The sequence below is a fragment of the Sceloporus undulatus genome, chromosome 8, assembly GCF_019175285.1.
Source record: "Sceloporus undulatus isolate JIND9_A2432 ecotype Alabama chromosome 8, SceUnd_v1.1, whole genome shotgun sequence".
Taxonomy (NCBI): Eukaryota; Metazoa; Chordata; class Lepidosauria; order Squamata; family Phrynosomatidae; genus Sceloporus; species Sceloporus undulatus.
The window spans coordinates 31,511,351-31,527,447 of NC_056529.1; the positions used below are offsets into that span (position 1 = coordinate 31,511,351).

The 16,097-nt window shown below is 44.6% G+C and overlaps 2 protein-coding genes across 2 annotated transcripts in view; one reads left to right on the forward strand and one right to left on the reverse strand.

The window, feature by feature from the left end:
• Window positions 1-15,960, forward strand: part of PPL (periplakin) — a 48,528-nt gene extending 32,568 nt beyond the window's left edge. The window contains exons 8-22 of the mRNA XM_042437684.1: window positions 344-451; window positions 1,128-1,223; window positions 2,108-2,230; window positions 2,986-3,132; window positions 3,786-3,937; window positions 4,214-4,311; window positions 6,374-6,531; window positions 7,017-7,195; window positions 8,322-8,460; window positions 9,082-9,275; window positions 9,787-9,937; window positions 10,648-10,731; window positions 10,862-10,978; window positions 11,433-11,525; window positions 12,253-15,960. Coding sequence (XP_042293618.1) covers window positions 344-451; window positions 1,128-1,223; window positions 2,108-2,230; window positions 2,986-3,132; window positions 3,786-3,937; window positions 4,214-4,311; window positions 6,374-6,531; window positions 7,017-7,195; window positions 8,322-8,460; window positions 9,082-9,275; window positions 9,787-9,937; window positions 10,648-10,731; window positions 10,862-10,978; window positions 11,433-11,525; window positions 12,253-14,916 — 4,503 coding nt within the window. The 3' untranslated portion in view covers window positions 14,917-15,960. The remainder of the gene's footprint in view (window positions 1-343; window positions 452-1,127; window positions 1,224-2,107; window positions 2,231-2,985; window positions 3,133-3,785; window positions 3,938-4,213; window positions 4,312-6,373; window positions 6,532-7,016; window positions 7,196-8,321; window positions 8,461-9,081; window positions 9,276-9,786; window positions 9,938-10,647; window positions 10,732-10,861; window positions 10,979-11,432; window positions 11,526-12,252) is intronic.
• Window positions 9,910-16,097, reverse strand: part of UBN1 (ubinuclein 1) — a 26,532-nt gene continuing 20,344 nt past the window's right edge. Inside the window, exon 18 of the transcript XR_006100520.1 lies at window positions 9,910-11,516. The gene's annotated coding sequence lies outside the window, so the exon portion shown is untranslated. The remainder of the gene's footprint in view (window positions 11,517-16,097) is intronic.

Genomic DNA, 16,097 nt, shown 5'->3' on the forward strand with positions numbered 1-16,097 from the left:
CTTGTTATTCTTTCAGTGCTGTACACATTGAGATTCGACAGATGATTTTGTTTTGCTTTATACTGATACTGTCGAGAAGATAAAATTGAAAACCCAAGGAGGAATTTGTTGAGATTCAGTATCTCTCTTCTGCTCGACACATTTGTTCCAAGGGATTCTGTGGAATTCCTTGAAACGAATGTCTCTTTGGCTTAAGGGTTCCCATGTTGAGTGTTGTTATCTTGCAATATTGGTTTTATACTTTTTATTCTGTTATTGATCTAAGAAATAGACCTTGATCTAATGGTTTTGTGGCTTGTAAAGATTTGTGTACCGTTAATAGCTCTGTCTTCATCTTCCTTAGAATTTCATAAACCGGAAGCTAGAAGAGAAGGAGGCAGCCATCAACAAACTTCATGAAGATGGCAACCAACTCTTGTCTGATAATCATCCGGGGAAGATCCCCATTGAGGTGAGTTTGCCTTGAAAAGGCTCCATCTGAAGCGGCCGTGTCACCAACCTTTGTGATACCACAATTCAAAAAGGACATTGAGAAACCGGAGCGTGTCCAAAGGAGGGCGACTAGAATGGTGAAGGGTCTGGAAACCATAAAGTCCTATGAGGAATGCCTTAGGGAGCTGGGGATGTTTAGCCTGGAGAAGAGAAGGTTAAGAGGTGATATGATAGCCCTGTTTAAGTATTTGAAAGGATGTCCTATTGAGGAGGGAGCAAGCTTGTTTTCTGCTGCTCCAGAGAACAGGACCCAATGGAGCAATGGATGCAAGCTACAGGAAAAGAGATTCTGCTTCAACATTCGGAGGACCTTACTGAGAGTAAGGGCTGTTCGACAGTGGAAAGCACTCCTTCATCGGAGTGTAGTGGAGTCTCCCTCCTTGGAGGTCTTTAAGGCTGGATGGCCATCTATCAATGGGGATGCTTTGATTGAGAGTTCCTGCATGGCAGAATGGGATTGGACTGGATGGCCCTTGTTCTCCCTTCCAACTCTATGATTCTATGATTAATCTCAGGACAACTGTGCCATGCACATGAGATAATTCTCCCTCTCCTTTTGTTGATAACCCCGCCATGAGTTCCTCCGGTGCTTAAACCTTATATAAAATGGTAAAACATTCTTCTCTTGTTTGTAGGCTCACATTGAGGCAGTCCATGCCGACTGGAAAGAATACCTCAACTTGCTCATCTGTGAGGAAAGCCATCTCAAGTTCATGGAGGACTACCACCAGGTAACCCCCACACGGAGGACTTGCTCAGTTGCAATAAGGGTAAAGAAAAGTTGAAGAAGGCGTGCGAAAGTAGAACAAGGATGGATGGGACATACTGTATCCATTTTACACAGTTGGAGATTCATTGTGAGACTAAACACACCTTTCCTTTTTCATTATTTTTGTGAAAAAAAGAAATGATTGAATACGCAAGCAAGCAAGCAAGTGACTTATTTGGGTAAAATAAACCTTATGTACACTTTAAAAAAACGAGTGGTTAAAATGCGTACAGTTGAAACCCACCCACAAGAATGTCTGCTGAATGGAGAAAAGGTGTGTGCAAAATGCATACACATTTCCATTTGGGAAGATAAAGGAGCCTCTTGCAAATGGATAGAGATGGGACACAAATGCAGCTGGGATTTGAAGAAAATTGAGATGGGGAGGCTTTTTTTTTCACGCCCATCAGTTGAAAACCAATGTTGTGGGATACTTGTGTCTTGGCAGGAGATTTGTGACTACAGTTTAGGGTTTGCTAATCTTGCGGTTTCAATAAGCGCTGGAGGATAGGGCAGGCTGGCATGGAGCTTCTCAGACGTTGCCTCCGACATGTATCAGCCTGCCCTGCATTGTAATGATTCTGTCATAAGAATCACTTGAATTTTAAAGAGAGATCTTGTAGCACCTTTGCGATTGACTAAAGAAAGGAGTTGGTAGCGTGAGCTTTCGTAGACTAAAGTCAACTTACCAAATGCACCTGAGGAAGTAGACTTAAGTCTACGAAAGCTCCTGCTGCCAACTCCTTTCTTTCAGTGAGTCTCAAAGGTGCTACAAGATCTCTCTACATACTGATTGCACAGACCAACACAGCTGTATCTTTCAATGTTTAAATTCTTTTTGCACAGTTCCAAAAGGATGCTAAAGATGCTCAAGACCTCCTCAGGAAAGTAGACACAGACTTGGACCAGAAGTATAGCCCAGATTTCAAGGACCGGTACCAAATTGAATCCTTGTTGCAGGAGCTCGAGGCAAGTATTCGGCCAACAGCATTGCTAGGAGGTCAGGGGAGAATGGACGTGAAAGTCCTGAAATCTGGAAAATCATTGGAAGGTGCCCCCCCAGACCCCTATTATCTTACTCAGCAGGGAGAAAACTTTTCTCCTTGTGGGCAAGAAAACAATGATTTATATCCTTGCCTTACAATCCCCTTTTCAGGATGCAGGAGGAGGTAGAGCGGATGGGGGAGTAAGTGTAAGATATCAAAAACTGCTCTGTGCCAAGCCAAGTCAGTGTTCCAGCTAAACAATGGATGTCTCTTTTGATGGGTAGCTATGATAAGGTCTCAGCAGCAACAGATTTTTGCATTCCATTCGTTCTGGAACTAGAAATAAATTCTTTGCCTTGGAATACGTTAATTCCGTCCTTTGAACCAGATTCCATTTGGTGAATCTGGGGAGTACAGGTAAAACAGGGGTGGGCAAAGTGTGGCCTATTGATGGCCACCAAAGCTGTTCTTGTGGCCCTTGGTGGTGCTCCTAAATGCCATCTAGGGTGCATTTTGACATGTTTTAGTCCCAGAAAGGACCTTTCTAGGAACCAAAAGTAAATCAAACGTCCACTTGACAACAACGCAAGTAGATCTTGCAGTGCTGACGTTCATTCATCTCTATTCTGTGGCACTGGACAGGGAACTGTCCTTCTCTGCCATCTTAGCTGTTCTTGGTTGCCTGTCCTGACTATCCCTTCCCTGGTGCACCAACATCTTTGCTTTCTCTCTGACCAGGACCAGGAGAAGGCCTTGGACAAGTATGACGATGTGGTGACCTCCCTGCAAAAGCGCAGCCAGCAAGTCCTCCCTCTCAGGTACCGCCGGGAGACCCCCCTCAAACCCATCCCAGTGGAAGCTCTCTGTGACTATGAAAGTGATCAGGTAAGAAGAACTTGCAGCAGGGAGATGCCTGGCGCATACATGTCATTGTCACTGTGGGTTAGAAAGCTATGCCCTGATCAGGGAGTTGGAATGGTAAAGGACCTATGGGAGGCTCATCACAGAATGATAGATTTGGAAGTAATCCCAACAGCCATTTAGTCAACCCTCTGCCACATAAACCCTGTGATAGCGTCACTTTAGAGTTGCCATAGGTTTCACAGGGACTTGTTATTAAAGATTTTTAATTATGTTTTACAAATTGGGCTCTTACTTTTATTTTGGGTCAATAGTCCATCTGGTTTTGTGTTTTACTCGTATTCTTATTTTCTTCAATGATTGATGCCCATGTTCAGAAAAAAGACCAGATATACGTCCAATAAATACATAAATTACCCAATTATGATATCAAAGCTCCATTCCTATTATCAGGAAACCGCGATCTATGCTCGCTGCTACAATTGTATGATGGCCTTTGTTAATTTTAATCGAAGTATCATTGTTATTGTGTTTTTATACTTGTACTTTGTATGCATTTTATTGGTTGTCATCCCGCCTCGATCCTCAGGGAGAGGTGGGAAATAAAAATAAATAAATAATTATTATTATTGTTCATTATTCATTATAAATGTGTGTGCTTACTCTCCCTGACTCAGTGCCATCTCTCTCGCGGAGCAACATACACATTGCACAAGAATAATGGCGACAAGTGGGAGGTAACAGACAGTGCTGGAAATGTGATCAATGCGCCAGGCGTCTGCTTCATGATTCCCCCTACGGATCCTGAATCGCTGACCCTTTCTGATAAGTAAGTGCTTCCTAGCCTCGGCTGCATTGACAAAAGCAATATTGGGCCTAAATCCAACTGCTAATCCCAGTGTAGACCAGTTAAAGTAAATCCAGTGGAACAACAGCTGAATGGTGGTAGCCCCATTGATACAATGGGTCTACTCTCATTTAGTCTAGCACTGGATTTAAGCCCTGCTAGCCTCTGTAGCGCTTCAAACAAAGCACTCTCTGATGTATTCCACTATTCATTTTAAACCCAGGGGTGCATAACCATCTCCATCTTTTCATCCCATAGCATTACTGGCCAGCACCAGAGCGTAAAACAGAAGATAGGTGGCACGAAGAAGCTTCTGCAGCAGAGATACGAAACGCTGAAGGCTGACGGCATTGGAGGTGGGTGTCCCTGCAGAAGGCATAGCATCCATTTCAAACTGAGACCCCCCAAAGCTCTTTTTATTGTGTATCTTGGAAGAGTCAGTTTGTGACAATTTAACTGGAAGACATATTGGATATGATCCCATAAATGGCAAAAAAAGTTCTAATTCTGTGTCTACGGTGTCTTGAAACATACTAAAATTTCGAGACCCCTCAAAACAGAACTTTGTGGCCCATAGAAATTAATAGAATTATGTAACCATTAGAAATAGAGTTCTATGTCCTGTAGAATTAGGTCACTTTTTAGCAAATGTGTGTATGCATTCCTGTGTTTATCCGTCTGCAGAAAGTTTGTCTATTCCTAGGGGTGTGGAGATGGACATTATTTAGTATTAAACTATGTGCAGAGAATCTCTTACCTGAGTCAGAATATGACAACTGTTTGATTTGGAGAAAGATCCCGGATCCTGTTGTTGTTGTTGTTGTTGTTGTTGTTGTTGTGTGCCTTCAGGTCTTTCCCAATTTATAGCATCCCTATCATGGGGTTTTCTTGGCAAGTTTCTTCAGAGGGGGTTTGCCATTGCCATCCTCTGAAGCTGAGAGAGTGACTAGCCAAAGGTCATTCAGTGGGTTTGCATAGCTGAGCTGGGATTCGAACTCTGGTCTCCAGAGTCACAGTCCAACACTCAAACCAGTACACCACACATAGGGCCTGGGTTTTGCATTGCAGAAGGTCCTAGATTCAGTTTGTGTGTCCTGCTTACCTCTCCTGAGGGCAACACAGCAGGGGAGTATACCAAGGAATAGTCCAGAGTCCAGCCCAAAGGTCGGACAATACCAGTTAGTCAGTCACAGCAAAGGGCAAAGGCAAGAGCATAGTCACAACTGGCAAGTCCAAGGGTCAGATAACCAGAGTCAGGAATCCAAGAGCAAGGAACAACAAGGCTGCAAAACTGGTTATCGGCTGCAAAGACCCTCTGCAGCCGGAGGTCTCTTAAAAGGCCTCTGCTTCTCTCAGCTGAAACCTATTAGCTCTCCTCTTGGCTTCTAGACTCCTTGACCTGCCTTCGCTCCACAGGTCCTAGCACCTGCAGCCTAGAGTCCATAGAGTCCGTTTCTCCCTCTGAAGCTTCCTGAGTCTCTTCTGGGACACAGATCTGCCCCTGTCTCAGCCTCCTCCATGTCTTCAGGGTCTGAGTCTTCTGGCTGTGTCTCTAAGTCAGGCCCAGGGCTGTCCATGACACTGTGCTCTTTCCAGTTGGAAGGATCTTAGGTGGGAGATGCTGACAGAGAATTATGCACCATCGGGCACAATGGACCATATTGGACTGCATCCTGGCCTAAGCCACTGGAAAGTAGATTCATATTTTCATAAACCTAATTAATTCTGCATGTTGCTAGAGAAGAAGGCAAAAAAGAAAACATAGAGGAGATGCATGGATGTTGCAGGAAATGTCTTTTAAGTAGCAACAGGCAAAAAGCTGGTCTATCGCTTGTAAATCTTTCATGCAGTTCCTGTGAATTTTAGAGTCAGGCTTGGTGCTTTTTCATACCTATACCTTCCACTAAACAAGGTCACATCAGAGTTGCTTGTGATGATGATGATGATGATGATGATGATGATGAGATAAGACAAGAGCATCAGAATTTCACACCCAAAATTTGGAGAAAAGAGATTTCTTTCCCAGCCAACCTTCAACTCTGCCTATTTTTTACTTGAACTAAATGCTTGTGTGTAAAGGTGAGCGTTTAAGTCTGCCTGTGCCAACTCTGATTTGTTACTTTTGCAAGACAACAGCTCCAAAAACAAAAGCAAAGTGTGTCTTTCAGTCAGCATTCGGCAAAAGTTAATTTTTTGGGCTATGGTTCCAATAATCCCTCAGACAGCATGACCATGGTTCATGTTGCCCAAGAGATTATAGGATTTATAATCCAAAATTAACTTCTCCGAGCTTTGGTTTGTACACCACCGAAGGCGATATGATCCTTTCTGACAAAGGACTGCTGGGAACTGGTGGTGTTTAGTTTTTGACCAGGAATTGAGATAGAGCTTTAATTCATTTGTTATGTTTTGCTCCAGATGCATCCTCCGTACAAGGGCGACAACTGCTGGCAGGATTGGAAAAAGTGAACACTGAGTTAGACAAGCAAGAAAGGGCCATCACAGCCAACCTGCGTCCTCCGCTAGAGCAAAGCCGGGCAGTGCAAGACAGTGCGGAGCGGTCAAAGGACCTTAAGGTAAAGGAGTTTTTCCGTGGGCCAGAATTACTCCCAACCTCCTCTGGTAAATTTAAGAATAGTACCAAAGAAGGTGTGGAGCTAAGATGCTGAGAAATGGGTGGGAAAGCAGGGCATGGAGTTAAGACAGGAATCCAAGGAAGGTATATGCAGGCTGCTGGGTAAAAGAGCTAGAAGAATATTAGAGAGTCACATGGACAAGACCTGAGTTTTGCTGTTGCTCAGACAAGGGTTTAGGCATTTATACCCAGGTTGGATACTGGCCAACCAATGGGATGCTTAGAAAGAGGTGGAACTATGCTGGGATTAGCAGGGCTAGGCAGGATCTCACCAACCATGGAGGCACCAACCAACATGTCCACCAAGAGGATCCTGGCTCAAGCACCAGCTGATCCCACCCCAGATGGACAGCAGGGGTGACATGCTTTGCTCACTGACCGACTGCTGCATCTTTCCCCATTCCCATTGACCCCCTCCCTTTGCAGAACATCACCAATGAGATCCGTTGCATCGAACCTGAGAAAGCACACAAGATCCAGGAGTGCGAAGCCTTCATTGAGTCGGCACCCGACAAGGGCAGCGTCACGTTGATGAAAAGCAAAGTGGAAGAAACAAACAACAAATACAACCATGTTGTCCAGCTGCTCAGTGCTGCTCAGGAAAAGTAGGTGCCTGTTTCAGGCTTCTCCTTATCTATCTGGAAACAGGCCATAAAACGTGGTTACCATAAAATGTATATGCTGCAAGTCCTGGGTTTGGTTCCAGTCATCTTCAGGTAGAGTTGAGAAAAACCCCTGTCTGAGACCTTGGAGGATGCTGGTGGTCTATCTTTCAAGGCTGAGGAACCTCTTCCAGTCTGGGGGCTGAATTCAGTCTCTAAAATGTTCTCAGAGATTGGGTGCTAGTGGTGAGCAGGGACCAAAAATGGGATTGAAAATACAAGCATATTTTTGCTTAAACCTCTATCTAAAACTAAGCACTAGGCAACTTTTTAAAACTGACTTTTAAAAAGAGTTTTTAATGCCTTTGTTGTACCTTCATCCTGAGCTCATTTGATTCCCATCCTGTAGCCCTCCAGATGTTGTAAACCAGCTTCTAGAAGCCACAGACAACATAGAATGGTACAGTCTTAGAGTTGGAAGGAACCACAAGGGCCACCTCTTGCTATGCAGGAATATGCCACTAAAACATTTCTGAAAGATGCCTATCCAACCTCTGCTTAAAGACTTCCAAAGAAGAAGAGTCTACCCCTGCCCAAAGGAGTCTATTCCACAATTGTACAGCTGTCACAGTATACAAACTTCTAATTGTTGGTTGAAGTCTACAATTTGAATCCATGGGATCATGTTCTAATCTCTGGAGCAGCAGAAAACAAGATAGCCATGAACTAGGTTTTGGTAGCCATGAACTGCCAAAGTAGCCATGAACTTTGGGACTTTGGCACTTTTCCATGCCTTTGGTAGCCATGAACTACCAAAGGCATGGAAGCACCCCATGCAGGCTTCTGGTTGCCAAAGGACTCTCACAGGCATTATGGCCCAATGGGTTTTCAAACATCTCTTTGCAACTATGAGGTCTTTTCAATAACAAGGCATGGTTTTTAGGAAGTTGCATTCTTCATTGAACATCAAAAGCAATGTGAGTTTCTATATTTTTTGTGTATTGACAGCTTGTGCACAACATGCAAGATCCTAGGTGCTTCAATTGCCATGTCTGATTTAGGGACTTCACTGACAAGTCTGACCATATGCATGCGTATCTAACAAGTGGCTTCTGCCTGTCTTTTGCAGAGTTGATGTTGCCAATCGCCTTGAAAAGAGCCTGCAGCAAGGCAGAGACCTGCTTTCTGGCTATGAGAACAAACTGGCCATTGAAGACACCATTCCAGAGGACATCAGAGCCCTGGAGCGCAAGAGAGAAGAGTTACAGGTGAGTAGTTGCTTTGTGGAGGTCACTCTCAAAACTGTCCTGCAGGAGGGTGCAAAATGCATTGGGGTGACCCAGAAAAGTCAAGGCTTGATTTTAAAATCAATACTAATTTAATGATACCAGTAAAGATAGGGAAAGGCAAAGAAATAAAAAGAGCTATTCTACTTAAAAAGATGTGAGAAGGGTTAGTGCTCAATGGCGGGGTCACCAAGGTGGATAAGGGGCTCCACTTTCCATGACCAATGGCACTCCCAAAAACACCACCACAAATTAATAGCTGTTTATCGGTTAAATATTTCTATCCTGACGTATTTCTGAGAACAGTAAGATCAGTTTGGAAGAGTTTAAAACAACCGTAATAACTTTGTTTTGATTTAATTTTGACAATTGTGTTTCTGCAACATAGCTACGCATTTGTAAAGTTACGAAATGTAGCCTATGGTACAGGCTCTATAGTATGTTTTCTTGCTTTTGGTGTTGTTCAGTTTCAGGGCTGTATTTTAATTGTGGGGCATATAATTTTGTAATCTCCGTTGTGTCCTCAAATAAAGGGGCCTAAACACTAAATAGCTCCTCTGATGGACCTTTGGCAAAACACTGTTCCCTCTCCTTCTTGCCCAGGCTTTGGGTTCTGAGCTGCAGGCCAACCGATCCTTGCTGAATGAAACAGAACAGGATCTCCAGAAGGCCAAGAGGTGTTCTAGTACCCTGGCCAGCCAGTTCCAGGAACATTGTCCAGACATCGAGCGCCAAGAAACCGAACTCCACAAGCTCAACCAACGGCTGGGCAACCTCAGCAAGCAAATTGACCACAGGTGAGGGTCTGCAGAGAGCAGTGTTTGCCCAGTGGGAAAAGGAAGGATGAGCAAAGGCAAAGCATTGGCAGAAAAATGGAGAGGAAAGCATGAGTGACCAATTACCTCCTTCTACGAAATAGGATTTGCTGATATTTTTTAAAAAAGAAAGATTGACATTATGCTTATAATACGTTGTCTCTACATTATAGATATTGTTTTTTCCATTGTTCTTTGACTTGACATTTAATTGTTGTGGTTCTCCAGTTTGAACCTTTCTCAAATCCTTAGAATTCCAGAATCCAAACCAATCTTCCAAAAAGACTCTCCATGAAATTCCTGTGGCAGGAACCGCATTAAAGGAAGCAACTGGATATGGCATTTCTTGCTATAAAAATCTGAGTTCATGGAAATTCTTCACCAGTGTGTAACACATTTATGCCGAGGAACTCATATAGTTACTATAATGTGATTTTGTGATGTCTGTGACAATAGCTGTTACAAGATGATCTTCTTCCCTCTCCCTCCCTAGATCTCAAATGCTCCAGAAAGCAAAATCAGCCTATTCCAACTATCGCAGCGGCTATGACAACCTGAGCCATTTCCTTTATAACGTGCCCAACTATGAGCCTCAAGAAACTGACAGCATCAGTCAAGTGGAAACCAAGTTGAAGAATCAAAGGGTAATTATGAAGCAGAATCATTAGGTTGGAAGAAACCTCAAAACTCTAGTCTATGGTTGGACAAAGCATGGTTCTCCAGGTGGTAGAAGCCAACATGATGAAGGTTGATGGAGGTGGCAGTCCAACAGCATTTCAAGGGCAACTCATTTTTCAGCCCCAGTCTAATATATACCCTTTGTTGATGTAGAAAATAAGTTTTTACCGCATCCCTGATAGATGGTTGTCTACTTCTGTGTAGAGCCTCCTTACCAAGGAGAGCACATTAAACTCTCACAGTCCATGACACTGTTGTATTGAATGGATGTTGGAGACAACAGCAGCTAGGGAACTTGAAAGACGAATGGGTTTGGTGCCATAACTCATCATGAGCTAGAGTCTGTTTCATCAGATGTATTAAACAGGTGTCCTCAGCTCCACTCCCTGTGGCTAAACCTGGTGCTTTCCACCACAACCATTTCCAGAGGAGCTATATTAATGTGCTGCAGCAAAAAGAAAATGGGGAAGGTCTGAAAGAGATTTCAGAAAGCACAGGGCATCATGCAATCCTCTTCACCCCACAAATTTTGAGTTTGGCTCCAGCTGCCAGTTCGCTTTCCCTACAGACCACTCAGTGGCTCTATATAAAGAGGTCCAGTCTAATCTGTTCTAGAGGAAGGTGTTCCCACCCAGTTCTTGCCCTTTGACTTTTCTCTGCTTGGCCTGTTTTTCAGTCCCTTCTGGGAGAAATTGCCAGCAAGGAAAAAGAGGTCCAGAAAGTCTCTGCTGAGGCACAACAGTATCAGCAGGCAGTAAAGGTAAGAAGGATGGCGAGGAGGGTAGCAGCAGCCTGTGTGGTTGGGTTGAATAAAAAATATTGCGGAAACATACTCTGTGTAGGTATGGCTGGTTCTCTGCTGCTTTCATGACTTCTTTGCCCTCTTACAGGACTATGAGCTAGAGGCTGAAAAACTGAGGTCCATCCTTGACCTGGAAAATGGCCGCAATGGCTTCATGAGCAAGAGACCCAGACTCCAGTCTCCAGCCGCTAAAGTGAAAGAAGAGGTATGTAGCTGGAGAGAGTTAGTAGCTACCTTGTGAAAGATTTCAGCATTACTTAACCTCACTTTGAATAGACCGCCACTCTGTGAAGTCAACCTTTGATGATGATGATGGCATGCAACATTGTTATTTAGGTGTTACATTGATATCTTGCCCTTCCCTAAACTTAGAAAAGTTACTTTTCTGGATGACATTTTCCAGAATCCCATCGCCAGCAGCAGGGGATAATCCAGGGCCGCTGTGGTTGATGTACGGCGCTAGCTAGGTGTAAAGCCTGCTTCCCATTCACCACGCTTTCTAAAAGTGGTTGAGAAATTTGATCCTTTGAATTTAGATATAAACTGATGATTCAATTGTGAGTTGGTCTACTGAGGGGTCTAAAACAGCTTTTCATCTTGTCTGCAGGTTCCCCCGTTTTATTACCTTTCCTGAATGTATGTCCATTTTTCTTTCATAGGAAGCCATCCTGGCTGCAAAATTCACAGAAGTGAATGCTGTCAATAGGCAGAGGCTGCAGAACTTGGAGTTTGCCCAGAATCTCCTGAAACAAGTAAGCATTGGAAATGATGCTTTACAGCAAATTCTAAATGGGTAGTAGCCATATTAGTCAGTCTGTTTGAGCAAAACAACAAAGATGTGTGACATCTTTTAAGACTTTACAGATACTGGCCAGAATCCTGTTGGTGACATAGTTGTGGTCTTGCTCTGCGGCTTCAAGTTGTTTCTAACCTATAGACTCCAAGGTGAACTTATCACAGGGTCTTCTTGGCAAGATTTGTTTGGAGGAGTTTTGCAATTGCTTTCCCCTGAGGCTCAGAGTAGTATTTGCACAAAGCCATCCAGATGGGTTTCCATGACTGAGCAAAGATTCGAATCTTGGTCTCCCCATCCTAGTCCAGAACTCAAACCAAACCGCACTGTGTAATATACACAAGTATAATGCCTGCAGAGTAACCTTTTTAGACATCACAGAATGGATGTATTTAGCTGATGGAAGTGGAATTCCATGTGCAAAATGATTTCCTATGTGCAATAAAGCACCTATAATTGTGTGTCAATGTACATTGTGTATCACATGCTGCATCCACGCAACAGAGGACAAAAAATGTAGCTAAATCATCCAGGATGGTTTGAGGGGCAAAATGTTTTCAGGAGTTGTGGCAGGGATGTTTCCGTGGGGTGGCAAATGTTTTCCACTAACTCCCAATTGTTCACCCTTCCCCTATAATGACACTGATGCAGGCCAGGTCTCTCACTGACTCTCTCTTTGTTGACAGCAGCCCGAGGTTCAGGTGATTCAGGAGTCTGTTCAGACCAGCAAGTCTGAAAGGCCACTAGAAGAAATCTGGAAGCTGAGGAAGGAGCTGGAGGATGAGTGTCAGCGCCGACTGCAGCTGGAGGAGGAGATCAAAGTCATTCAGGACAATATCTTCGTCCTTCAAAACCAGAGGCCACAGGAGGTGTTGGTCACAAATGAGCTTGTAAAGAAAGTGCCCGACCCACAGCTGGACGAAAGCTTCCACAAGATGCAGCAGAACTTGGCAGAGGAGCAGCGCAAGAATCAGGGGCTGCAGAGTGAACTCGAGGCCCTGAAGCTCAAGCTGCGCACTCTGGAGCATGAAAGGAGAGAAGGTGCGCAGGAATATGTAGTCAAGGAGGTCCTTCGAATTGAACCGGATAAAGCCCAGGCAGAGGAAATCCTGAAGCTGAAAGAAAACCTTGAGGACCTCAAGAGGCAGGAAGGAGCCCGCCAGAACGAGATGGTTCTCTTGCGCCGCCAAGTTGCTGCGCTTTCCGATGAGAAGAATAAGGAACAAGAGAAGGTGACTGAAAAGGAAGTAGTGAAACTGCAGAATGACCCTCAGCTGGAGAGTGAATTTCGGCGTCTGCAGGACAGCAAGCAGAGGGAGAGTGCCTTGAGACAACAGCAAGAGGAAGAGCTTCGCTTCTTGCAAGCCAAACTGAAGCGTCTGGAGAAAGAGCGGGCGATGGCAGAGGGCAAGATCACCGTGAAGGAAGTGCTGAAAGTGGAGAAGGACCTTGCAACGGAAAGAGAGGTGAGTGAATTGCGGCGTCTGTATGAAGAAGAGAAAGCCAAAGGCCGCTCTAATGAGAGAGAGAAAGCTGAGCTACTCAGGAAGATCCAGGCCCTGGAAGAAGAGAATGCCAAAGTGATTGTCCAGGAGAAAGTCCGGGAGATTGTTCGTCCTGATCCCCAGGCTGAAAATGAAGTGGCCAACCTTCGCCTAGAGCTGGTGGAACAGGAGAGAAGATACCGGGATGGAGAGGAGCAGCTGAAGAGTTGCCAGAATGAGTTGGCAGCTCTGAGGAATAGAGGACCACAGGTGGAAGTGCAAGAGGTTATCAAAGAAGTTATTAAGTACAAAACTGACCCAGAGACAGAGTTGGAGCTGCAGAGCCTCAGGGATGAGATTGTGGATAGAACCAGGGCCATTGAAAGAGCAGATCTGGAGATCTATCAGCTAAAGCAAGACATCCAAATGCTGAAGGAAGCCAAACCTCAGGTCCAGATGAAGGAAGTGGTTCAGGAGGTGCTGCAGTACCGGGAGGACCCCCACACAAGAGAAGAGGTGGAATCCCTGAGGGCTCAACTGGCTGAAGAACACAAGAAGCACATGGACCTGGAGCGGGAGAAGAAGGTCCAGGAGGAGAAGATCAGGGAGAAAGAAGAAGAACTCTTGCAGGTGAGGGAGAAGGTGGTACAGCAGGAAGTGGTGAAATTAGAACAAGACCCTGCCTTAAAAGCTGAGATCAGCTCCTTCTCACAGAGCATTGAGAACGAGCTGCAGCAGATAGACTCACTTCGGAATGAGATGCGCAAGCTGCAGCGGAGGAGGTCAGAGCTGGAGCGTCAGCTAGATGAGTTGGAGAAAGAGAGGCAGGCTCGCCGGGAGGCAGAGCTGGAGGTACAGAGGCTGAAGATCAGGCTGAGTGAGCTGGAACAGCAGGAGAAGGAGACGACGGAAAGAGTAACTGTGAAGCAGAAGGTAATCCTCCAGCAAGACCCACAGCAGGAAAAGGAGCATGCTCTCCTTAAGCTGGAGCTGGAGGAGGAAAAACATCGGAGGCAAGTCCTGCAGACTGAGTTAGAAGCCCTGAGAAAGAAACTTCAAGCACTAGAGAAGATGGAAGTCAAGGAGAAAGTGGTCTTTTCAGAAAGCATCCAAGTGGATAAAGGAGACAGTGAGTACGAGATTCAGAAACTGAAGAACAATCTGGAGGAGGAAAGTCGGCGGAAGATGGAAATGGACGCAGATATCAATAGACTGGAGGCCAAGTTATCTGAAGTTGAGTTCAACAACTCCAAGTCTTCCAAGGAGCTGGACTTTTTGAGGGAGGAAAACCACAAGCTTCATCTAGAGAAACAGAACCTGCTGCTGGAGATGAGGCGGCTGCATTCAGAGATTGAGCTCACCATGGCAGAAGCCCGAGATTTAAAGAACATGTCGCAGGTGGAAAGTGGTGTGAGTCTAGACTCCCGTTTCCAAGCTTTGGAGAAAGAGCTGGAAGAATTGAAAAGATTATCTCGAGAAAAAGATAGTGAGATTGAACAGCTTCAAAACCGTCTCCAGACAGTGGCCATCAAGAGAGAGCAGAGAGAGAATCACTTGAGGCGTTCCATCGTGGTCATTGATCCAGACACAGGGAAAGAGATGTCTCCCGAAGAAGCCCACAGGTTTGGCCTTATTGAATGGAGCTTGTATGTCAAGTTGAAGAACCAAGAATGTGACTGGGAAGAGACCACAGTCAAAGGGCCCAGCGGTGAATCTTCCGTCATCCATGACAGAAAGTCAGGGAAGAAGTTCTCTATTGAAGACGCCTTGAAGAGCGGAAGACTAACTGCAGCTCAGCACGAGAGTTACCTCAACAAGGAAATGTCTATCCAGGAGCTGGCAGTCTTGGTGTCTGGACAAAAATAAATTGCTTCATTCACACAGTGGATTATGTGAGAGACCACTGTTCTTAAAACAGCTGGTTTAGAGATCAACACTTGTTACAAACTCAGATGTTTACTTATTACTTCCCACGGGGTCTACATGCCAAAAACCCAATGCTTGGTTTGAACACTGGGGTGCAATGAACCTGCACTCCATCTTACTTAAATTCTGGGAAGTCCTGCCAAACTTAAGGTCAGCGTTGCATTTTGTGAAGATTACAAGCCACTCTAGGTTCCCACCAGTGCATCCAAGGTGTGTGTGTGTTGGGGAGGGGGGAAGCAGGCAAAAATGGCAATTTCTGAATGAACTTTCACTTGGCATCCCCACTCCTACAAGCCTCCACCAGAGCACCCCTTGCATGAAGAGGATAAGAAAGCAAGCTGGAAGTTGGGTAAGGCCCATTCCAAGCTCACCTTCATTGTAAATTCAATTGGTTGCCCCAGGCAAGTCACTGTGTAGCTCCTCACAGCTGTAGGATGGGAGCAATACTAGTCAACGATACAGGGCTGTTGTAACTTTTTGAGCAATCCAAAACACTACATTATTATTATTATGCAAGGTGATCTATTCTCCTGGATGGTATTAAAAAGTTAGGAAAAGACAAGCACAGAAAAATTGAACTGCCCAGTTCGATCACCAAGAGGCCAAGTAACTGACTGCCAATGCAGAAGGCAGTCCTCAGGCGGATGCCTTTATAGCTATGACCACTGAGTGACACTGCAAGTGGCATTTAAGGAAGGTACAACTCTTCTCAATGTAATTATCTACTGTCACACATTAGCAAGTAGCCAAGTGACAATGCTTGTACACCTTTCAGGTCATGCCTGCATGCTTTAAAAGGGTGGTAATAGATAATGCTACAGTACCAACGCCAAAAGTGCCTTCTTTCCCATGTTGCAATTATACAATGTGCGTGCTGGTGTTGTGCTTAATTATATTTGACCGTATGTATTCAAATACTTATTGTAGAAGGGAATGGGAAACTTTATTTATACCCTCAAATAAAAAGAAGATATAGTGATCTAATCTGAGGAAACTCTCCCTTTTATTAATGACCTTTTATTCATTTAAAGAATTGTTAAATTCAGTCTATATTAAGCACTGTGTACAAAATGCCATGATATCTGGGGTACTTTAACATTTTCTGAGAAAAGGTGTTTTAA